The sequence below is a fragment of the Theropithecus gelada genome, chromosome 8 (assembly GCF_003255815.1).
Source record: "Theropithecus gelada isolate Dixy chromosome 8, Tgel_1.0, whole genome shotgun sequence".
Taxonomy (NCBI): domain Eukaryota; kingdom Metazoa; phylum Chordata; class Mammalia; order Primates; family Cercopithecidae; genus Theropithecus; species Theropithecus gelada.
The window spans coordinates 69393774-69417732 of NC_037676.1; the positions used below are offsets into that span (position 1 = coordinate 69393774).

General features: G+C 36.3%; 1 protein-coding gene across 7 annotated transcripts in view; it reads left to right on the forward strand.

The window, feature by feature from the left end:
• Positions 1–23959, forward strand: part of CSPP1 (centrosome and spindle pole associated protein 1) — a 130332-nt gene that overhangs the window by 43169 nt on the left and 63204 nt on the right. For 5 of the 7 annotated variants that reach the window (XM_025395259.1, XM_025395260.1, XM_025395258.1 and 2 more), the window contains 5 exons: positions 5518–5611; positions 7671–7728; positions 9812–10020; positions 12168–12289; positions 12655–12733. In XM_025395259.1, the coding sequence (XP_025251044.1) occupies positions 5518–5611; positions 7671–7728; positions 9812–10020; positions 12168–12289; positions 12655–12733 (562 nt within the window). Of the gene's footprint in view, positions 1–5517; positions 5612–7670; positions 7729–8196; positions 8239–9811; positions 10021–12167; positions 12290–12654; positions 12734–23959 lie in introns of all 7 variants that reach the window. The other 2 variants (XM_025395256.1, XM_025395257.1) reach the window with 1 other exon arrangement.

Genomic DNA, 23959 nt, shown 5'->3' on the forward strand with positions numbered 1-23959 from the left:
TTCCTTAATTCTTCTTTCTGGTTTCTTCAGCTAGTACAAAACTGCTTTGTATATTAGTTTATTTTCTACAAATTAAACCTTTCTTTCCTTTGTTCTTTTCATGTAGTTTCTGAGAAGGTGTTTTGTTCAAGTCATGATGATGGTCTAAATTTTCTGTTTATTAGAAGCCATTGCTGAATATAAGCTTGTTTTGCTATATGACACTTGTCACAACTTAATACCAGAAACTGTGAGGAGAGCGTTGTTTCTGGTTTGTACCTTTAAATGTGTAATAGAAAAGAGGTCTGTTCTTTGTGTGAAAACTGTTAGAAAAAAATGAACTGAAATTTGGTTTTAGTAAAGTATATGAAGAAATTAAATAACACTCTAGATTCATTCAATGTAAAAACAGTAAATTAAATACTGGTTTAGAGACATATAATTGCACTGTATTCTCAGGTTTTTGTTCCCTTGTGAATGACTGTTGTGAGAAAAATAGCATGCCACCTAGAATTTTATTCTAGTATATTATCTGTAGGTGAAAATTGACCAGTTTAATCAGTACCATGTAAAGTCTATATTTTTTCTTTTATTTTTATTTACTTATTTTATTTTAAAAGGCTATATTCTTATGTTTTTTTTTTTTTGAAACTGAGTGTCACCCTATCACTGAGGTTGGAGTGCAGTGGCACAATCTTGGCTCACTGCAACCTCTACCTCCTGGGTTCAAGTGATTCTTGTGCCTCAGTCTCCTGAGTAGTTGGAATTACAGGCATGTGCCACCATGCCTGGCTAATTTTTGTATTTTTTTAGTAGAGATGGGGTTTCACCATGTTGACCAGGCTGGTCTCAAACTCCTGACCTCAAGTGATCTGCCGCCTTGGCTTCCTAAAGTGCTGAGATTACAGGCGTGAGCCACTGTTCCCTGCCGATGTATTTTATAAAACATGGTAAAATAAGAGAAATGTCTTTCTGAGCTGAGAGCCTACTGATAAATAATTTTATCAATAAAAGGATTATTGTATCCTGACCTTTTAAAGATGAACAGCATGAGTTTAATGCAATCCAGGATTTATAGATGAATATTTGGTAAACAATGAACTCTAACATTTGAAACAAACTGTTAAAGTCATTTAATTCAATGACTTATCTCGTGGTTGATCTTTTCCCCCCCAAACTATGTTTGTACATACCTATAGGAAATTTATTATCCCTAGAGACAGGACATTCCATCTTCAGATGGCTGTGATTGTTATGATACTCTTATTTCAATTGAACTGAAATTTATCTTCCTATAATTTTGCCCCAAGGATGTCACTTGGGGCCTTTTCTTTATTTAAAGAGTAAGATCACTGATTTAGTTTAGAGCTAAATAACAAATGTATTGTGGGGTTTATAAGAGAACCATAGGTAATTTAGAAGTATGTTTAAAAATTTCCATTCATTTGGGAATTTTCCTTCTGTCTTTTTGTTATTGACTGCTTGTTTAAGCCTCTTAAGATCCAAGAATATAATTAGATTAATTTCAGTTATTTCAAGTTTGTTGAATTTCTTTGACTTCTTTTTTTTTTTTTTTTTGAGTGGCTCAGAATATAGTCTGTCTTGGTGAGTGTTTAGTGTGTACTTGAAAGAATGTGCATGGTGCAGTTGTTGAGTATAGTAGTTTATAGATGTCATTTAACGCTGGGTGTGGTGGCTCACACCTGTAATCCCAGCATCCTGGGTGGCTGAAGCAGGAGGATCACTTGATTGAGCCCAAGAGTTTGAGAGCAACCTGGACAACATAGGGAGACCATGTCTCTACAAAAAATAAAAAAATTAATTGGGTGTGGTGGCATGCACCTGTAGTCCTAGCCACTCAGGAGGCAGAGGTAGGAGGATTGCTTAAGCCTGGGAGGTTGAGGCTGCAGTGAGCCGTGATTGTGCCACTGCACTCCAACCTGGGTGACAGAGTAAGACCCTGTATCAAAAAAAGAAAAAAAAAGGTGTCAGTTAAATCAAGTTAGTTCATTGTATGTTCATGTCTTGTATATCCTTAATGAATTTTATCTGCTTCTATTGATTGCTTAGAGAGAAGTGTTGAATTCTCTTATCTTGTCCTTCATGTGAGGCCTGGAGTGCCAGAGGGATTTTCTTAGTGTTCCTGCACTTTCCCCAGTTTTCAGCAAGACCTTCATGTCCTTGACAGTGAGGGCATCTCTTCCTCCACACTTCCCCCTTCTCAGCAATATATTGCTGTTGATTGTTACTTGATGCTGTACTGGTCCTGTGCATCTGGGCCTCAGGGATGGGTCTTTCTCAACATTTCTGTCCTTGCCCAGGATGATAGCTAAACTCTTCTTTGTGTCTGAGGAGGGTTTTGCATCAGATTTTTCACCAGATTTTTTTTGCCCTTCCCCTAACAGTAACAAGCCTTTGCTATGTAAGAGTGTGGGATATTGGGTCCAAGCTGATTTTCTGTCCCTTCACCATAGCTTGCAGCTTTTGCTTTGTATAGTCTGCTTTGAAAGTCTGGAATGTGGGCCATGTTTTGTGCCTGAATGTCACAAAAGTATCTCTTTTAGGTCTTCTGTGTTGTTTGATCCCAGTTTTTCTAGTGAACATTTGGAAATTGCATTCAGGCAGCAACTCCAGTGGGTCAAGTCTGGGCATGGTTTACTGAACAGATCCTTTGCTAATGGTCTCAAAAGGCTATAATCAAGGTATCCATCAGGCTGCTTTTTAACCGGAGGCTTGAGTGGGGAAGAATCTGCCTCTAAGCTAATGCAGGTTGTTGGCAGAATTCATTTCTTTGTGGCTATATGACTGAGGACCCTGGCTTCTTACTGGATACCCACTGGAGACTGCCCACAGTTCCTAGTGGCCATCTGCTGTTCCTTGCCATGTGGGCTTCCTTACCATGGTTACTTACTTTATGCCAGCAAGAGGAATCTCTAAATTCAGGAAGGGCCCATTCCTTCTAAGGGCTTTCACCTGATTGTATCAGGGCCACCTAAGATAATCTCCCTTTTAATTACTTCAAAATTAGTTGATTCAGTACCTTAGTTACATCTGCAAATATTTTTTCCACCTTTCCATATTCTATTGTATACAAGTAAGTTACAGGTCCTACCCATTCTCAAGGGGAGGGAATTACACGGATTCAGCAGGGAGCAGGGAACGTAGTAGCCATCTTTTAAAAATCTTGCCTACCATTGTCACATTTCTCTGTTACTAATGTTGCAGTCTCACACATGCTCCTTAATGTAGCAGTTTCTCGTTGTCTGAACTATTACCCCAGGTTCTTTGTCCCATGTCCAAGAAAATTAAGAAATATAGACACAAAGGTGGGGTTGGAGCGAAAGTTTAATAAGTGAAAGAAAAAAAGCTCTCTGCAGGGAAGAGGGGAGTCTAAGTAGATGGCCGGGTTACAGCTGAATTGAAAAGCTTTTATAAGAAACAATCTCTGTAGCAGTTTGAGTAACTTATCAGTAAAACTATCTGTGTAACTCGTGTTACCTTATACAGCTCTGGGTACCTCTCTAGGCAAGCAGAAAGCTGCTTGTCTTGTTTGTATAACTGGGTTTGTTTTAGATAAGCCACCCCTGCCTCACCCCCATGCAAGTTCCCACTATGAATATGCCTGAAAGGAGGTGGAAACTTTCCTGGGAGTTCACTAATTAGACAAAGAACAAAGAGCTCTGTGCTAGACCCTTGCTTATCTGTCCAGGTGCAGTCTGAGGTTTTATTTTTTCCCCCAGGTTGTTTTATTTTTGTCTGTTGCTGTGACTTTTCAAGCAGGCTGCTTCTGCAGTCTGAATTTTTTCCAAAATGATTTTTCCTTTCCTTCTCCCTCACTAAAGACCAATTTGATCTGAGTTCAGTTTTAAACTTAGCTAGGGACCTCTAGAGTAGCTTTCCTTTCAGAGAATAGTTTAGTCTTACTACTACAGAGTGACCTTTCTGACGTGTTCCCTGAAAGACCACCAAGAACATAGCTGGCTGGAGCTTGAATTTTTCTCCTTTGTTTCAGGTCTGAGAATTGTTCAGTTTGCATACCCTTCTTAGTTTGTTGCCAGGCCAAATGGAATTTCACTCTGTGAATGCACAAACTAGCACACTGCAAAGTCTGAAGGGACCTCCTGTGGATTTCTGAAGCTCTTTTTGTGCTTCCTATTGGATCTTTGCTCCATAACTTCTAGCCATTTTAGCCTTCCTGAATTTTGCTCTTTATCTATTCAATTTAGCTCAGTTTCCTGGCCCTCTTTGGGTTCTCTTTACCTCTTTACCTGTATCTGTGGTCTGGAAATTTCATTTGGGCAGAAATTGGGTGATTATAGGGCTCACCTCATCTATTTTCCTTCCCTTAGGTATTACAGTTCTGTACTACCTCTTGTCCAGTGTCTGGAAAACAATTATTTTGTGTATTTTGTCCACTTTTCTAATTTGTTGTTATTGTTGTTGTTTATTTGTTTTTTAAACAGTGTGAGGTTAAGTCTTGTGGTTGGTTATTCTATCATGGTCAGAAGTGGAATGGGAATATTTACTTTTATTATAAAACACAGTTATTAATCTTAATGTAATTCATGTAACCTATATGGGAGCTTCACTTTTGCTGATATCTGTGCTTAATGGACAAACTGAGATGCTGTGTGCCCACTGATGGTTGGAGACCAGTAATGAAGACAGTACAGAAATTGCTGTTTCAGTTGCATTCTTGATACCCTGTGATTTTTGTAGTGTTCCAGATCTTGCATATCTAGATTAAGAGGTTATTTTGTGGTGTTAACATATGCAATAATAATAATCTCTGCATTCAAAATTTTTGAATAGCTGAATTTTTGTGTAAGGAATACCAGGGTGAGAGGTTTATATTTTTTCCTGCAGAACTGAATTTTTTTGAGCAGAGTGCCAGTTTGATTAGTGTATTTTATGACGGTTAATATTACATAGTGTACTGGATCTATTGGAGCAGGGAGAAGGAAGTTGGGAAGACTGGATATTAGTTAGGAAGTTTTTGCTGCAATCCAGGTCAGATGTAGAGAGGACTTATGCAAGGTTAATGGCTCTGAGAATAGAAAGGAGGGGGCCTCATATGAAGAGAATAGAAGAGGACAAGCAATCCAAGTTATAGTGAGATTTTGAGGCTCCAGTATTGGTCCATTAATAGAAAATGAAGAGGGGCAGATGATTTTGAGGTGCTCATTTGGGATTGAAATGTTAAATTTATAAGACTTATGGAAGATATTAATGGAAATATTACTTAGATTGTTAGAAAAATGGGGTTGGGATAAGAATATTCTGTTATTTAGGAAAATTTTTGACTACTGGTAGAGGCATGGGCATGATTACCGTATCTTGTGTTTGACACATAGTAGGTACCCATTAATTACAAAAATAATTGAAGAAGGACTGATTCATGTGATTTTTTCCTTCTGTATTTCTTGCATATTCAGTAATTATATGATACAATTAAGACAGAGTTTTTAAGGACTTGACTTTCTAATTGCATACGATGCTTAAGAGTTAAGATTGCATTTTTCTGATACCACTATCTAGGAGGTGAAGATCGAGAACTTATTCAGAGAAGGAAAGAGAAATACAGACTAGAACTGTTGGAACAAATGGCTGAGCAACAGAGGAACAAGAGACGGTAATGAAAGGTTTGCATTTAAAAGAGATATTTTGAGTTTAAAATGCATTTGTGTAGATGGTTAAATAAGGGGTTGTCTTTCTAATATGATGTTTGATTTGTAAATCACTTATATTTTAGTCTCTACATGGTAAATCAACAAGGAAAATAAATACCAAGAGAGTTTTTGTTGTTGTTGTTGTTTTGGCCATAAGTTGCAAGTGAGAGTATTTGTATATTCTGTGATAGACCTTTTACTTCCTTCATTGATTTCTTCAGTTTTTGATTTAAGGTAGCATTTAATGTTACAGATACGCCCTCTGGATTATCCCATATATAGTAACAAATATAAAAGTATTTTTTGCCATATGAAATGGTATGCACACACACATACGTGCAAAAAAAAAAATTGTATCCTATAAATTTAACATTTCCATCCCAAATGAGCATCTCAAAACCAACTGTCCCTCTAGATTTTCTATTAATAGCCCAATAATGGAGCCTCAAAATCTCACTATGACTTGTATTCCTTGTCCTCTCTTACTTACTTCATATGAGGCCCTCTCCTTCTTTCTATTCTCAGAGCCATTAACCTTGGATGAGTCCTCTCTACATCTGACCTGGGTTGCAGCAATAGCTTCCTAACTAATAACTAGTCTTCCCAACTCCCTTCTCCCTGCTCCAGTAGATCCAGCACACTATGATATTAACTATCAAAAAATACACTAATCAAACTGGCGCCCTGCTCAAAAAACTTCAGTGGCTTCCTCAATTCCACAGGAATGATAAATCACAAGTATTTATGTTGTATATAGGTATCATTGTTTATAGTCTTTCTTGTTGAAATACCTATGAAATATTATAGTTTAAAATTAGGAATAGAGTTTAAAATTAGAAATTTTAAATATAGATTAAAATTAGAAATTACAGTAGCTCACGCCTGTAATCCCAGCACTTTGGGAGGCTGAGGCGGGTACATCACGAGGTCAGGAGATCGAGACCATCCTGGCTAACACAGTGAAACCCCATTTCTACTAATAATACAAAAAATTAGCCGGGCATGGTGGCACACACGTGTGGTCCCAGCTATTCGGGAGGCTGAGGCAGGAGAATTGCTTGAACCTGGGAGGCGGAGGTTGCAGTGAGCCGAGATCACGCCACTGCACTCCAGCCCGGGAGACAGTGCGAGACTCTGACTCAACAACAACAGCAACAACAAAATTAGGAATAGATATCTTGTTTTGAGAGAATTTGAGACCTGTTATCTCTTAGTTTTTACCTTTTTCTATCTCAGAGGAAGCCAATATTTACTGTTTGATGTTAGTTATCTTTAACTTTTTTTTTTTTTTTTTTTTTTTTTTTTTTTTTTTTTTTTTTTTTTTGAGACGGAGTCTCGCTCTGTCGCCCAGGCTGGAGTGCAGTGGCCGGATCTCAGCTCACTGCAAGCTCCGCCTCCCGGGTTCACGCCATTCTCCTGCCTCAGCCTCCCGAGTAGCTGGGACTGCAGGCGCCCGCCACCGCGCCCGGCTAGTTTTTTGTATTTTTTAGTAGAGACGGGGTTTCACCGTGTTAGCCAGGATGGTCTCGATCTCCTGACCTCGTGATCCGCCCGTCTCGGCCTCCCAAAGTGCTGGGATTACAGGCTTGAGCCACCACGCCCGGCCTAGTTATCTTTAACATTTAAAAAAAACCCTGTTATTAGGAAGTATGGTAAATATATTTAAATTTTTACCCTTCTTTTTGCTAACTGAAAATATATGTGTGCCCTAAAAGAGGTTTTTAGTTTTGCAAGGTAAAGATTTTATTTCTGTATTTTATTTTGTGTGAATTACTTAGTCTTTGAAATACTCTGGGCATTGGCTTAGAGATACATAGTGTAAGTTACATGTGAATTCTAGTTTACTTTGTATCTAGTAAAAAAATTTGGCTTTCAGTATTATTTAAGGCTGTAATGTCAGTTAAAGGAATTATTTGTTTTTGTAGATATATTGCATAGACTTTGTGTATAAGCTTCTTTCAGTGATGATTTATAATTTTGATAGTTTATCTTTTTAATATGTAAAACTTTAATTTTGTTTAGAGAAAAAGATTTAGAACTCAGGGTTGCAGCATCTGGAGCACAAGACCCTGAGAAATCGGTAAGGGTTTCTGGCATCTTTTAATGTTTAATCTTTCATCAGATGATCCTCAAATGTGGTGGCAGGTGGGGATAGAGAATATTGGAAGAAAAAGAGAGTAGACCAATTTGAACAGTAATAAAATTAACTAAAACTGTTCTCATAAAGTGTAAATTCTCTTAACTGTTATTTCCTTGACATAATTTTTCCTTTTTCATTTGCGTGTCATTTTTTAAAGTTTATTTTAAATTAGTTATCTGTGCTTTGTTCACACATACTATTCCATGGAGAGTTATCTTGGTTAAATTTATAATTGATGTTAATATTTTTCTTGAATACATCTTGATCACTTACTTTACTTATATTGGAATGATTTCTGAGAAAACCGAAGACTTTATTTTTAAAGCATTTTAGTAATTGTTACTTATTGTAACATTAGAGAGATAATAATCTTATTTTTACTTGAATTTTGCAATTCTCATCATTAAGTGGAATGAATTACTCACATCATTGCAGTTAAGTAAGGAGGAGGTAATTTATTGTTTTTACCACAATTTATTTTTCCTGTGTTTTTACCACAATTTATTTTTTCTGTAGTTGGTTATGTAGTATTTATTTCTAATACAAGTCTTATTTCATCTTTGAATGATGATTAAGACCTTTAATTTCATTAAAAAGCTCATTCTTAAAAAGGATGCAGCAACTTAAAATTATTTACCTATAGGCAACTTTTGATTTGCTTTTACTTATGCCGAGAATATATCCTGTGGGTTATCTGTTTGGAAAAGTTTAATATTGCACCAGCATCACTCACAGTATGCTTCAAGGTTAACCTGAGAAATCATTCCTGATAACCATGGTAGAAAAAAAAGAAGATAAATTTCAAAGCTAAATATATTTTCTTTTATCAATCAAAAGTTTCCTTTTAAAAGGTGAGCTTTTTAAGGTAATATGTTGGCATGTTAAATTTTGTATTTATGGTTACACTAGTGTGTGACAGACTTTATTTATCTTTGAATTGAAGCTCCTATAGAGTGTCAAGTTGATTTATGAGAATAAATAAGTAATTAGAGGAAACAGGCCTTTATTTTTGGGTTTACTTTAGATGTGCAAATCTTAGAAAAGGGCGTATAAGTGATGTTCTAAAGTAGAGATTAGCAAAGTGTGGCCTGTGGCCAATTTTTTTTGCTGCCTGTTTTCATAAAAAACAGTTTTGTTGCAGCACAGCCTTGCTCATTCGTTGACATACTGTTTGTGGCTGCTTTAGCACTATGGCTGAGTCTGCTTGTTATGAAGAGACTATGTAGTCTTGCAAATCCTATTTACTGTCTAGCCCTTTACAGAAAGCATTTGCTGACCCTGTTTTACAGAATACTTTGTAACAGATAACAGAAATGGCGGTTAGAGAAGTAGCACAGTGTCCTAGTACATAGAAATAATACTGCAGACATATTTAAAATTAATATCTGACTCTGGTCTTTACTTAATTCTTTACTAATAACGAGACTTTAGGTGGTATATTACTTCTGAGAGAACCTCAATTACCCATTTATAAAATAAGCATTAGATATTGAGAATCTGGCCGGGCGCAGAAGCTCACACCTGTAATTCCAGCACCCTGGGAGGCTGAGGCAGGCAGATCACTTGAGGCCAGGAGTTTGAGACCAGCCTGGCCAATGTGGCGAAACACCCTTCTTCACAAAAATTAGCTGCGTGTGGTAGCAGATGCCTATAATCCCAGCTACTCTGAGTCTGAGGCAGGAGAATTCCTTGAACTCAGGAGGTGGAAGTTGCTGTGACCTGAGATTGTGCCATTGCATTCCAGCCTGGGTGACAGAGTGAGACTCTGTCTCAAAAGTAAATAAATAAATAAATAAATTAAATAAATAAATAAATAAATATTCAGAGTCTTTTATAGCTGTAAAATTCCATTATTCAATAAATAAATAAATAAAAATAGATATTTGGAGTCTTTTATAGCTGTAAAATTCTGTTACTCTGTGACTGTCTTAAGTACCTGCTGGGATAGGAGGTCTTTTGAAGTCCCTTCTACCTTTAAACTTATGATTATATGTAACAAACAGATTTTTTTTCTTTATTTTAGCCTGATAGACTAAAGCAGTTTAGTGTGGCACCAAGACACTTTGAAGAGATGATACCACCTGAAAGACCCAGAATAGCTTTCCAGACACCTCTCCCTCCTTTATCTGCCCCATCTGTCCCACCCATCCCATCAGTTCATTCCGTTCCTTCTCAAAATGAAGATTTGCGCAGTGGACTCAACAGCGCCTTTGGTGAAATGGTGTCTCCCAGGTGCTTGTTTAAATGTTTTGTGTGTGGGAATTAGGTAAGGTATTGCTATATTTTATGTTTAGAAGGATGTGCTGAAGCGGATAACGTTATTCTTCAGAGATTTTGTACAGTTAACAGTTTTGTGAAATAAGTTCTGAAATTTGTTTTTTTCTCTGCTATTACAAAAATAAGGGAAATTCTTAAAACATTTTATTGTTTAAAGATGATTTTGTATCTTTAGAATGAATTACTAAGTACATTTTAGTGTTTACTTACTTTTAGGTCGTATTTTGGGATGTCTGTTTTTGATATCTTTTAACATATAAAAGTTGTACATTTTTTTCAATTTTGTTGTTTCCACTTGGCAAACATTGAATTCTTCAATTTGTGCAGAAAAAGTTTCTAATGTGGCTCTTTTATACGTATTATTTTATTTAGCTTCTGTTTCCTTCAGCTCATTCTCTGTGATTACTTATGGGCTGTGTAACTCAAATGCCTGAAATAAAAAGTGTTGAGATTATAAAACCTGTAATTTAGGTATTGGGGTAAAGATTTGATTTCTATAGGTAAAAGGCTATAATAGAGTATACATAAAGAAAATCCTGTTGTTAACACTGATATTTTCTGGGCTATACTTCCTTCTTTGTAGGACCTGGGCTTATTTTTTGTTCACTGGTAGTATATTAATTATAAAATATATTTAAATTTAGAGGTGTTTTTCTTAACTTTTTTGAACATCGATATTTTCTGAACTATATTATTTCAGTAGAAGTTGGTCTTTTAGTTACTATCCCACTGTAGAACTGTGTTTACTGTACTTACCGGGGGCTTTGTGTTTTTCATCTGTTGGCTTCCTGACTCAAGAATAGGAAGGATTGGAATTGACAGAGCATTTTATGGTGGTCTCAGCATTGAATTAGGGATTGAAATGGTTGGCTTTCTTCTCTGGATTTTGGGCAAACCACACCTTTGTTGAACTTCAGTTTTCTCATTTGTAAAAGTGGAGTAGTAGTATATTTTATTTCATGTTTACAATTACAGGGTTGTGAGGATTAGTTTGTATAAATCTCTATAAAATTAGATTTAATGATAATGACAGCTCCCTTTCATAACAGTTATTTGACATTTTTGTTTATGTATCTTTGTTGTGAGGATAGTGTAAGGGTTAGACACATTGAGTGGCTAGTAAATATGAAAGATATTCCCTACTGAAGAGAACTTCAGGGCCTTCTTAGTTCTTTGGAATTATTTTGAAGTGTATGACAAGGGAGAACCTGTTAAGATACATACAACAGTGAGAACATTCAAGAATGCTGCCATCTCTTTCTATTCATTTAAAGGAATTTGCCTTTGCCATTTTTACTACTGAAAAATACTGCATTGATGGAAATACAGAGATATTTCCTAATCAGTAATGAAGTGCTAATGTAGAGGTTTTCAGAAGTTTTACATTTATGAAATACTAAAGATTATGTCAGTACTTTACTTTTGGTATTTAAGTCGCTTTTATTTTACTATTAAGAAATACACTCGTTTCCTCAGTCAGACTGAACCATTTGTACTTACACTGTTTTGTAGCTCTTTGCCTTCTCTTTCTAGATTGTCCTTCCTCTAACACACACAAGCTCACTCCAGTAGCATGACTTAAGCGTTGCCTCTTCTGGAAAGCCTTACATGTGCTTTCTTTCTCTCCCTCATGTGGTTTAAATGTCCCTGCTCCTGTACCTATAGCACTCTACGTTTTCTGGGCTATATTACTATTTAATTTAATTTGCTTGTACTGTTAATTATTTAATTTGCTTGTACTGTTAATTATTTAATTTGCTTGTACCTGACTGTAGTTGTTTATTTTCATGTTACTCCTGAGGGACAGGGACCATGTCTGTCTTTATTTGATACTGGCACATTGTGCCTATTGGATATTAATTGGTTGAATATTAAGCCAGGTTTTTGTCTTACATAAAGGTACCTGAAATTGTGAAATCCTATGTAATAGTATTTGCTTTTTGAGTCATAATTTTTGATGAATGATTGGAGCAAGGTGGTGACTTTTTCTAAAGTAGTGATAGGATTTTCAGTACTGTTTTTGCAAAAGAGTAGTATCTTGATTTTTTAAAAAAAATTGCCAAGAAACAAGAGAGGAATTTTTCATTTTTATTTTCATACAGGATTGCACCTCTGCCTCCACCTCCCCTACTACCACCTTTGGCTACTAACTATCGAACTCCTTATGATGATGCATACTATTTTTATGGGGCCAGGAATACTTTGGATCCCAGTCTTGCTTATTGTAAGTTATCTATAGGGTAAGCATTTTCTCCCCCCTGGCTCAATAAGGAAAATTTTTTTTTGTGTAAACAAAAAATATCTAAATGAGAAAAGCACAGCTTTGCTTAATTCAGATGTTATATATTGACTTAATAAATGCCCTATTTTAAAGCCCAGTTACATTTTATAGTTACTTCCTTTTCATCTCTATTTAAGAAATAACGATTGTGTTTTCTTATGCTGTTCTTTGCTAACTTCTAACCCAGAAGGAAATATTGATGGTTTTCCCTAGGTAACATTTTGATTATGTACCTTTTTCTGGAGGAATAAATAAAATGTTATTAAATGGTTATTCTAAATAAACTTTTTTTTTCTTTTTTCTTTAAGATGGTTCAGGAATGATGGGCATACAGCCTGCAGCTTATGTTAGTGCTCCTGTCACCCACCAACTAGCGCAACCTGCTATGTAAGTTATTAGTTAAAAAAATAATTTTTCCCCACTTTTATTTTGTAAAGATACACAAAACCTAAAAGCCACCATCCTAACATTTTAAAGTATACTATTTAGTGGTATTTAATATTTTCATAATGTGCAACCATCACCACAGTCCATCTTCAGAACTCTTTTTGTCTTGTAAACTGAAACTCTATACCCATTAAATAATAATGGTGTACCTCCCCATTCCCCTACCCCCATTCTCTGGTAACCACCATTCTATGTCTCTGATTTTGACTACTCCATGTACCTCATATTGAATGGAATCATACAGTGTTTATCTTTTTGTGACTGGCTTATTTCACTTTGCATAATGTCCTCAAGGTTCATCTGTCTTTTAGCATATTTCAGAGTTTCTTTCCTTTTTAAGGCTGACTTATAATCCATTGTAATTGTATACATTTTGCTTATCTAAAATCTATCCATTTATCCATTAGTGGACACTTTGGGTTGCTTCCACATTTAGGCTATTTGTGAATAATGCTGCTGTGAACATGAGTTTACAAATATCTCTTTGAAATCTCGTTTTCAAGTTTTTTGGTTCTGTACCCAGAGCTGGAATTGCTGGGTCATATGGTAATTCTATGTTTAATTTTTTGAAGAACTACCGTACTGTTTTCCACAAGTGCTATACTTTTTTATATTCTCACCAATAGGGCACAGGGGTTCCAATTTCTTCACATCTTTGCCAATACTTATTTTCTTTTTCTGTTTTTATAGTAACCATTCTAATGAGTATAAGATGGTATTTCATTGTAGTTTAAATTTGCATTTCCCTAATGATTAGTGAGGTTGAGCATCTTTTCATATGCTTATTGGCCATTTGTATATCTTCTTTGGAGAAATGTCTTTTCAAGTACTTGGCCCATTTTTTAATTAGGTTGTTTATTTTTTGTTGTTGAGCTTTCAGAGTCCTCCATATTACCTGGTTATTAATACTATGTCAGGTATTTGATTTGGAAATATTTGCTCCCATTCTGTGTTGATATTGCCTTTCGATGCACAAAATTCTTAAATTTTCATAAAGTCCAGTTCATCTGTTTTTATTATTGTTGCCTATGCCTTTGGTGTCATGTGTGAGAAATCATTGCCAAATCCAACATCGTGAAGCTTTTGCCCCATTTTTTCTTGTGAGAGTTTTATAATTTTAGGTCTTATGTTTGAGTCATTTTGAGTTAATTTTTTTATGGTATTGCATAAGGGTTTGTCTTAGTTATTTTGTAAGTGGATATTCAGTTTTCTTGGCACCATTTGTTGGAAAGACTATCCTTTCTGCATTGAGAGATACTGGCATTCTTGTTGAAAATCATTGGACCAAATATACGAGAGTTTATTTCTGGGCTATTTATCCTTTTCCCTTGGTGTGTATGTCTTCCTTTATCCCAGTACCTTAGTATTTTGATTACTGTTGCTTTGAATGTTTTGAAATCAGAAAATGTGAGTCCTCTATCTTTGTTCTTTTTCAATATTGTTTTGGCCATTTTGGATTCCTGGAGATTCCGTATGAATTATAGGATGAGTTTTTCTATTTCTGCAAAAAAGTCATTGTGATTTTGGTAGTGAGTGTATTGAATCTTTGGGTAGTTTTGACATTTTAACAGTGTCACGTCCTCTGATCCATGAACATAAGATATATGTCCATTTATTTATGTCTTTTAAAATTTCTTTCAGCAATATTTCATAGTTTTCATTGTATAAGTATACATCTTCCACTTCTTTAGTTAATTCCTAAGTATTTTATTCTTTTTGCTGCTTTCATAAATGGAATTCCTTTCATAATTTTCTTTTCAAATTGTTCATTGTTAGCGTTTAGAAATGCAGCTGATTTTTGGGTGTTGACTTGTATCCTGTTACTTTACTGAATTCATTTATTTTAATAGTTTTGTTGTAGAATCTAGGATTTTCTGCAAATAAGATGGTAAGATCTTTGAACAGAGATAATTTTACTTTTTCTTTCTGATTTGGATACTTTTTATTTTATTTTATTTTATTTTTGAGACAGAGTCTTACCCTGTCACCCAGGCTGGAGTGCAATGGTGCGATCTGGGCTCACTGCAACCTCCACCTCCTGGGTTCAAGTGATTCTCCTGGCTCAGCCTCCTGAGTAACTAGGGTTAAAGGCATGCACCACTATGCCTGGCTAATTTTTTGATCTTCAGTAGAGATGGGATTTCACCATGTTGGCCAGGCTGGTCTCGAATTCCTGACCTTGTGATCCGCCCGCCTCAGCCTCCCAAAGTCCTGGGATTACAGGTGTGAGCCACCACACCCAGCCCCTTATTTTTCTTTCTTAATTACTTTCTTAATTATCCTGACTAGAGCTTCCAGTACTACGTTTAATAGAAATGGCTAAAGTGGGCATCCTTGCCTTATTCCTGATCTTAGAGGAAAAGTCTTTCACTGTTGTATATGATGTTTGCTGTGGGTTTTTCATATATGGCTTTTATTATGTTGAGGTAATTTCATTCTGTTCCTAGTTTGTTGAGTTTTAATAATGCAAGTGTTAAATTTTGTCAAATGCTTTTCTGTATTGAGATGATCATGTTGTTTTTTCCCCTTTATTCTTTTAATGTGGCATATTGATTGATTTTTTTTATGTTTAACCATAACCATCCTTGTTTTCCAGGAATAAATTCCACTTAGTCATGGTGTATAATTATTTTAATATGCTGCTAGATTTGGTTTGCTAGTATTTTGTTAAGGAGTTTTGCATCAGTGTTCATATGTGGTCCTGTTGTAGTTTCCTTATGGTGTATTTTTCTGGCTTTGGTATAAGCACAATGCTGGGCTTATAGAAGGAATTAGGAAGTGTTCCCTCCTCTTGAACTTTTTTTTTTTTTTTTTTTTTTTTTTTTTTGAGACGGAGTCTGGCTCTGTCGCCCAGGCTGGAGTGCTGTGGCCAGATCTCAGCTCACTGCAAGCTCCGCCTCCCGGGTTTACGCCATTCTCCTGCCTCAGCCTCCGGAGTAGCTGGGACTACAGGAGCCCGCCACCTCGCCCGGCTAGTTTTTTGTATTTTTTAGTAGAGACGGGGTTTCACCGTGTTAGCCAGGATGGTCTCGATCTCCCGACCTCGTGATCCGCCCGTCTCGGCCTCCCAAAGTGCTGGGATTACAAGCTTGAGCCACCGCGCCCGGCCTCCTCTTGAACTTTTTGAAAAAGTTTGAGAAGGGTTGATATTAGTTCTTCTTTAAATGTTTGATAGAATTCACCAGTGAAACCATAAGGTACAGGGCTTTTCTTTGTTGGGTGATTATTGATTACAGATTCAGTCTCTTTAGTAACTAGTTATAGGTCTATTCAGATTTTATTTTTCTTCATGATTTAGTCTTGATAGGTTTTTATTTCTAGGAATATGTCCATCTCATCTAGGTTGTCCAGTTTGTTGGCATATAATTGTTGATAATATTCCCTTACAGTCCTTTCTTGTTTTCAGAAGATTAATAGTGATGTCCCTTTGTGAATTTCTGATTATATTTTATTTTTTATATTTACTTATTTATTTTTCTGACCTCATTCTTTCCATCATAGAATTCCTGATTTTAATAGAAGATTCAGAGCCTTCTTGTTGTTCAGTGTAGCTAAACATTTGTCAATCTTGTTGGTCTTTTCAAATAACTGTTGGTTTGGTTGATTTTTTTTTTTTTTTTTCTGTTGTTATTCTAGTTTCGATTTCATTGATTTCTGCTGTAATCTTTTAAATTTCCTCCCTTCTGCTTACTTTGGGTTCCGTTTGCTCTTATTTTTCTGGTTTCTAGAGATGAAAATCTAGATTATTGATTTGGTATCTTTCCCTTTGTTTGGTGTATATACTTAACAACTATAAGCTTTCCTCTTAGTACTGTTTTAGCTACATCCTTTAAGTTTTGATATGTTGTCTTTTCACTTTCATTACTCTCGAAATATTTTCCAATTAAAAAAAATTTCTTCATCAACCTGTTGGTTATTTTGAAATGTGTTGTTTAATTTCCACATAATTGTGAATTTCCCAAGTATCCTTCTGTTACTCATGTCTAATATAATTACGTTGCAGTTGGAGAACAAACTTTGTATCATTTCATTCAGTCCTATTTAATTTATTGAGGCTTTTATTTTAAGACCTAACGTAGTCTGTCCTGGAGAATGTTCCACATGCACTTGAGAAGAATGTGTATTATCCTGTTGGTGTGTGTATTATTCTGTAAGTGTCTCTTAGATCTGGTTGGTTTATAGTGTTATTTCTTGTATTTCCTTGTAGATCTTGTGTAGTTGTTCTGTTATTAGAAGTGAAGTATTTAATCTCCAACCATTACTTTTTGCGTGTGTATGTTCTGATATACAGTCTTGCTGTGTGTGTGTGTATGTGTGTGTATTCTGATATACAGTCTTGCTCTGTCGCCCAAGCTGGAATACAGTTGTGAGACCATAGTTTGCTGTAGCCTCAACCTTCTGGGCTCAAGCAATCCTCCTACTCCAGCCTCCTGAGCAGCTAGGACTACAGCCATGTGCCACTGTGCCTGACTGATTTGTTTATTTTTTGTAGAAACAGGGTCTCCCTGTGTTGCCCAGTGTGATCTTGAACGCCTGGCCTCAAGCGATGCTCTTGCCTCAGCCTCCCAAAGTACGAGGAATACAGCCATGAGCCACCACACCCGGACTCCAGCTATTATTCTTGACTTGTCTATTTTTCTCTTCAATTCTGTCAGTTTTTGTTTCATTTCTTAGGTCTCTCTTTATATGCATATGTTTATAATTGTGTCTTACTGAAGATTTGACCCTTTTATTAGTATCAGAGACTCTTCTGTGTCTCTGCTAATAGTTTTTTTGTCATAAAGTGCTTTTAGTTCTAATATAAATGTTGCTTTTCTGGTTCTCTTTTAGTACTGTTTGCATGGTGTATGATTTTTCATATTTACCCTCAATTTATTTGTGTCTTTGAATCTATAAAGATGTCTCTATATAGACAGAATGCAGTTACTTCCTGGTTTTTATGTTTGCCATTTTGCAATTTTTTTCTATATGTCTTATGTCTTTTTATTCCTTTAATCCTCCTTTATTACCTTCTTTTTCTTCTTCCTTTTTTGTTTAAGAGACAGGGTCTCATTCTCTCGCCCAGGCTGGAGTGCAGTGGTGTGATCACACAGCTCATTGCAACCTCAAACTCCTGGGCTCGAGCAATCCTTCCACTCCAACCTCCCAAGGAGCTGGAACTACAGGCACATGCCACTACGCCTGGCTAAATATTTGTATATTTTGTAGAGATGGGATTTTGCCATGTTTCCTAGTCTGGTCTCAAACTTCTGGCTCAAGTGATGCCAGCCCCACAAAGTGCTGGGATTACAGGCATGAGCCACTGCGGCCAGCCTCTTTTTTTTTTTTTTTTTTTTTTTAGATGGAGTCTTGCTGTTGCCCAGGCTGGAATGCAGTGGTGCAATCTCAGCTCACTGCAAGCCCCACCTCCCGGGTTCATGCTATTTTCCTGCCTCAGCCTCCCGAGTAGCTGGGACTTCAGGTGCCCACCACCACACCCGGCTAATTTTGTTTTTGTATTTTTAGTAGAGACGGGGTTTCACCATGTTAGCCAGGATGGTCTTGATCTCCTGACCTCGTGATCTGCCCACCTTAGCCTCCGAAAGTGATGGGATTATAGGCATAAGCTACTGCGCCCGGCCTATTAGTTTCTTTTATGTTAAATATTTAATAACATTCAATTTTGATATTTTTGGTGTTTTTTGCATAATTTTGAGTTTTTTTGTGGTTTTCCTACAGATTAAAATTAATATCTTAATTTAAAATAAATGAGTTTAGTTTAAGGGCAACTTAATTTCAATGGTACACAAACCTTTTCTCTAATATAAAGTCATTCCTTTTCTCTACTTGATGCTATTGTTGTCATACAAATCACACTATTATACATTTAAGTCTCTCAACACAGTTTTATAATTATTGCCTTATGAAGTTGTCTTTTATTTATTGATTGATTTATTTTTTGAGACAGGGCACAGGCCAGAGTGCAGTGGCATGATCATAGCTCACTGCAGCCTTGAACTCCTGAACTCAAACAATCTTCCCACCTTAGCCTCCTCAATAGCTGGGACTACAGGTGTATACCACCAATGCCCAGCTGATTAAAAAAAAAAAAAAATTTTTTTTTGTTTTGTTTTGGAGATAGGATCTTGCTGTGTCACCCAGGCTGGAGTGCAGTGGCATAATCATAGCTCACTGCAGCGTCAAACTCCTGGATTCAAGGGATCCTCCCACCTTAGGCTCCCAAGTAGCTACTACTCCCACTACGCCTAGCTAATTTTTTATTTTTTAAGTTTTTTGTAGAGACAGGCATCTCTCTTTGTATCCCAGGCTGGTCATGAACTCCTGGCCTCAAACCACTTGGTCTCCCAAAGTGCTAGGATTATAGATGTGAGCCATTGTGCCCATCCGTAGTTATCTTTTAAATCAAATAGAGAAGAATAAAGTTACAAACGTCTTTACATTTGTAATATCTTTTATATTTGCCCATGTAATTATCTTTACTGGTGTTCTTTATTTGTTTGTGCTTACTTCAATTGCTGTCAAGTGTTCTTTCATTTCAAGCTGAAGGACTCCCTTCAGCATTTCTTATAGAACAGGTCTCTTAGTGATGACTTCTCTGAATTGTATTTAATAATGTCTTAATTTAGCTTTCATTTTTGAAGGATAATTTTGATAGTATGGAATTGTATTGGTTGGCATTCTTTATCTTTTAACACAATATGGCATCCCCTAGCCTTTATGGTTTCTGATAAGCTGTTAATCTTACTGAGGATTCCTTGTATATGATGAATGGTTATTCTCTTGCTTTCAGGATTTCTCTTTGTCTTTATCTTTCAACTGTTTGACTGTATAGGTGTGGATCCCTTTGAGTTTTTCTTACTTGGAGTTTGATGAGCTTATTGGATCTGTAGATAATATTTTTCATCAAATTTGGGATATTTTTGCCCATTATTTTTTCCAACATTCTTTATGTCCCTTTCTCTGTGTCTTCTCTTCCTGAGACCCCCATTGGTACACATGATGGTGTGTCACAGAATATCCGAAGCTTTGTTCATTTTTCTTCAGTCTTTTTCTTTCTGTTCTAGACTGGGTAGTCTCAATTGACCTGTCTTCAGGTTCACTGATTGTTTCTTCTTCCTGCTCAGATGTGCTCTTGGCTCCCTTTTCTTTACAGTTATATTTTTCAGCTCTATCATTTTTATTTGGTTCTTTTACAAGTAATTTCTGTCTCTTTGTTGTTAATTTTATTTGGTAAACATTGTTTTCGCAATTTAATTCTTTTTTTGAGACAGAGTTTCACTCTTGTTGCCGAGGCTGGAGTGCAGTGGTGCAATCTCGGCTCACTGCAACCTCTGCCTCCCAGGTTCAAGTGATTGTCCTGCCTCAGCCTCCCGAGTAGCTGGGATTACAGGTATGCGCCACCAGGCCTGGCTAATTTTGTATTTTTACTAGAGACAGGGTTTTGCTATGTTGGTCAGGCTGGTCTCCAACTCCTGACCTCAGGTGATCTGCCCGCCTCAGCCTCTCAAAGTGCTGGGATTACAGGCGTGAGCCACTGTGCCCAGCCACTTTATTTCTTTAGACATTTTTTTTTTAGTTCTTTCAACATATTTCTAATAACTGAATAAAAATCTTTGTTGATTAAATACAAGGCATGGTATTCCTCTGAAATTTTCTGTTGACTTATTTTTTCACTGTATGTATGGCTTATAATTCTCTATTTCTTTGCAAGTGTCATAATTTTTTTTGTGAAAACTGAACATTTAGGAAACATAGTGTGGCAACTGTGGAAATTAGATTCTCATCCTTGTGGTTTGTTGTTGTTGCTGTTTTCTAAGTACCCTTTGTAAAGTGTGTATTCTTTGTCATATGTGACCACTGAAGTCTCTGTTAGGATAGCTTAATAGTTCATGATTAGACTGAGATTTCTTTAAAAGCTTTGACCCAATAAACCTCCCAGCCTATGCCAACTGGTTCTGTGTGTGTGTGCTGGGACATGCTTTTAGCTTTCACATCCCACTTGCACAGGGCCTCAATGCCAGCCAGAAATGAGAGGTGTTCTCAGAGCTTCCTCGGGCATCCGTATAATTGCACATGCATGTGGGTTTCCAAATTCTCAGGAATGTGTTGGAGTTTTTCAAGGCCTCATGGGCATGTTATTTCCCAGATTTTTCTTTTAATTTTATTGGTCAGCTTTTTGCTTGCTCTGGCTGGTATCACTGTTTTAGATAGCTATGATGTTAAGTAATTACTGCTGATTGTTTTATACAAAACCCCAGGATAGAGAGCTCTGAGTCTGGTAAAAATAAAGATAGACCCTGTGAATGGGGCTTTTCCTGGGAGCTGCCAGACAGGTCAAAAGTGAGATTTTTCTAGAGATTGGATTTTTGGGGAATTCCAGACCTATTCTATACCTATCCAGTGGATACTAGATTACTGGTTTTCACAGCAACTGTCTTTGGGCAGCAATTAGATTTTAAGTTTATGATAGAGCTAAGGAGAAATTGAAAAGTAAAGGGCAAGTTCAAATGCCACAAAGTTTGTTTTTCTTACTGAAAACCAACCTTAACATAAAAACAAAAACTCTCCTTGGATTGTTCCAAGCCTTCCATGAATTTCCAAATTACTTAGCTCAGGCTGCTATAACAAAATATCATAGACTGGGTGGCTTAAACAACAGACATTTTTTCTTGGTTTTGGAGACATAGAAGTCCAGGATAAAGGTGTTAGCAGATTTGGTTCCTGATGAGGGCCCTTTTCCTGACTTTGTCATTGTGTCCTCACGTAGTAGAGAGAGCAAGGTCTCTGGTCTTTCCCCCACTCCATTTCACCCCTCCCCAGTTTTTCTTAAGTACACTTAATCTCGTCACGAGGACTGTACCTTCCAATCTCATCTAAACCTAATTACCTCTCATAGTCCCCAGCTCCAAATACCATCAGAATAGTACGCAGGGCTTTGATATAAGAACACAATTCAGTACATGGCACCAGAATTATTAAAAAGTTGGTTTTGACAATTTTGACTCGTGTTCTCATTGCTTTAATGGAGTAGCAGGTTTTCTTAAATTTCTTATTCTGCCATTCTAGAAGTGCTTTCTATAAATCAGTTTTATAACATTTTCATCCTTCCAATAAGATCCCTCATGCCCATTTATAGTTAATCCTAATTCCCATCCTCAGTATAGTTGTTTATAAGTTCTTTTCTGTTAAATTTTTCTGAAGGCCACATTAAAAAGTGTAAACTTGTTATAAAAGTTAGATAACTGAGTGACCAGCTGAATTATCTTACAAACCAATGACTTTCAAATATCTCTATTTGTTTCCAAGCATTTTAGCATGAGAGGTGGAAGGAACCTGTGACTCTGTGAGCTATTTTGATGTACACACAATCCGTCTTCTTTCCATTGACTTCATTAATTTAGCACACTTTATTTTTTGTATCATTTGAGAGGATGGTAAAGATTTTGATTAGCTTTAGTCTTTCATAAAGATGGGTGTGTTATTGTATTTCTAGTGTAGCCACTAAAAGTATAGGAACAAAAGGTACAACTTACTACAGTAATAGAGCAAAAATTCAAAAAAGAAGAACCAAAATAGAATTGGGAAATTGTTTGTTTTATTAACTGTCTGATCTTTTTCAACTTTGGTGATGGAATAAGTTAAGAATTTGTTGGCCGGGTGCAGTGGCTCATGTTTGTAATCCCAGCACTTTGGGACACCAGGGTGGGTGGATCACCCAAGGTCAGGAGTTCAAAACCAGCCTGGTCAGCATGGTGAAACCCCATCTCAGATTAACAGGGTGTGGTGGCACATGCCTGTAGTTCCAGCTACTCGGGAGGCTGAGACAGGAGAATCACTTGAACCTGAAAGGCGGAGGTTTCAGTGAGCCAAGATCACGCTTCTGCACTCCAGCCTGGGTGACTAGAGCGAGATGCCATCTAAAAAAAAAAAAAAAAAAAGCTTCTTGGCCGGATTCAGTCTTATACAGACTAATACAGAGTGTGGAATGAAGGAATACTCTCCAGTTACTATTATGAGACTTTCATAATCTTGATACTTAAACCTAATAAGACCAGTATGAAATGGAAAATTACAAGCTAGTTACACTCATTAGCACAGACACAAGAATCCTAAAACTGAACCTCAAAGTATAGAGAAAGGATTATTGATCTTGAATTGGAATTACTCTCGAATATAGGATGATTAAATGTAGTAGAGTATATCAGTTAAGAGCCTAGACTTCGGAGCCTGATTGCCTTGGTTTGAATCCTACTTTTACCATGCATTAGCTTGAGGTATATTTCTTACTCCTATTCGTTGTCTGTTAATTGGGGTAATAATGGTATCACCTCATAGGGTTTTTCTGATGAACGAATGGTTAAAATATGTAAACTGTTTAGGACAGTGTCTGAATACTAGGAGCTAATTGGTGTTAGATAAAATCAACTACTGTAATCTACCATGTTAACAGAATAAAGAAGAAGGCTGTATGATATCCCAATAGGCAAAGAAAAACCATTAAAATAATTTCATTAGTGATTAAAAATGTAATAAAGTAGGTTAGAGGGGAGCCTATAAACATGAGAAACTTACATCATGTATTTTATTTAATGGTGATAGATTTAAAACATTCCTTTTGAGATTCTATCATTGCTTCCTTTCACAGGGCTTAATAATTTCAGCAAGGCTAAAAATAAGAGAAAGAAAGGAAGGAAGATAGGTACAAGGATTAGAAAGGAAGAGAGAAAACTGCTGTTATTTGCAAAAGAATATATGGTTAATATTGGAATTAATATGAAAGTTTTCACAGAATTACTGATTACAAAATCAATATGTCAAAAGCAGTTGCAGGAAATGGAAGTTCCTTAAAAAGAATATGATACTGCGATTCCATTCCTAGTCATGTAATCAAAAGAAATAAAAATACATGTAGATGCAAAGACTTGGATGTGAATGTTTATAGCTGCGTTATTGATAATAGTCAAAAAGTGGAAACAATTCAAGTGTCCATCAGTGAGTGAATGGATAAACAGAATGTGTTATATTCATGCAATGAAGTACTATTCAGCAACAAAAAGTAATGAACTACTGATATAATACGGATGAACCTTATAAATGTTATGATAAATAAATCTATACATGTATACTATAGTGGTCCCATTTATATAAAATGTCCAGGAAGTGCAA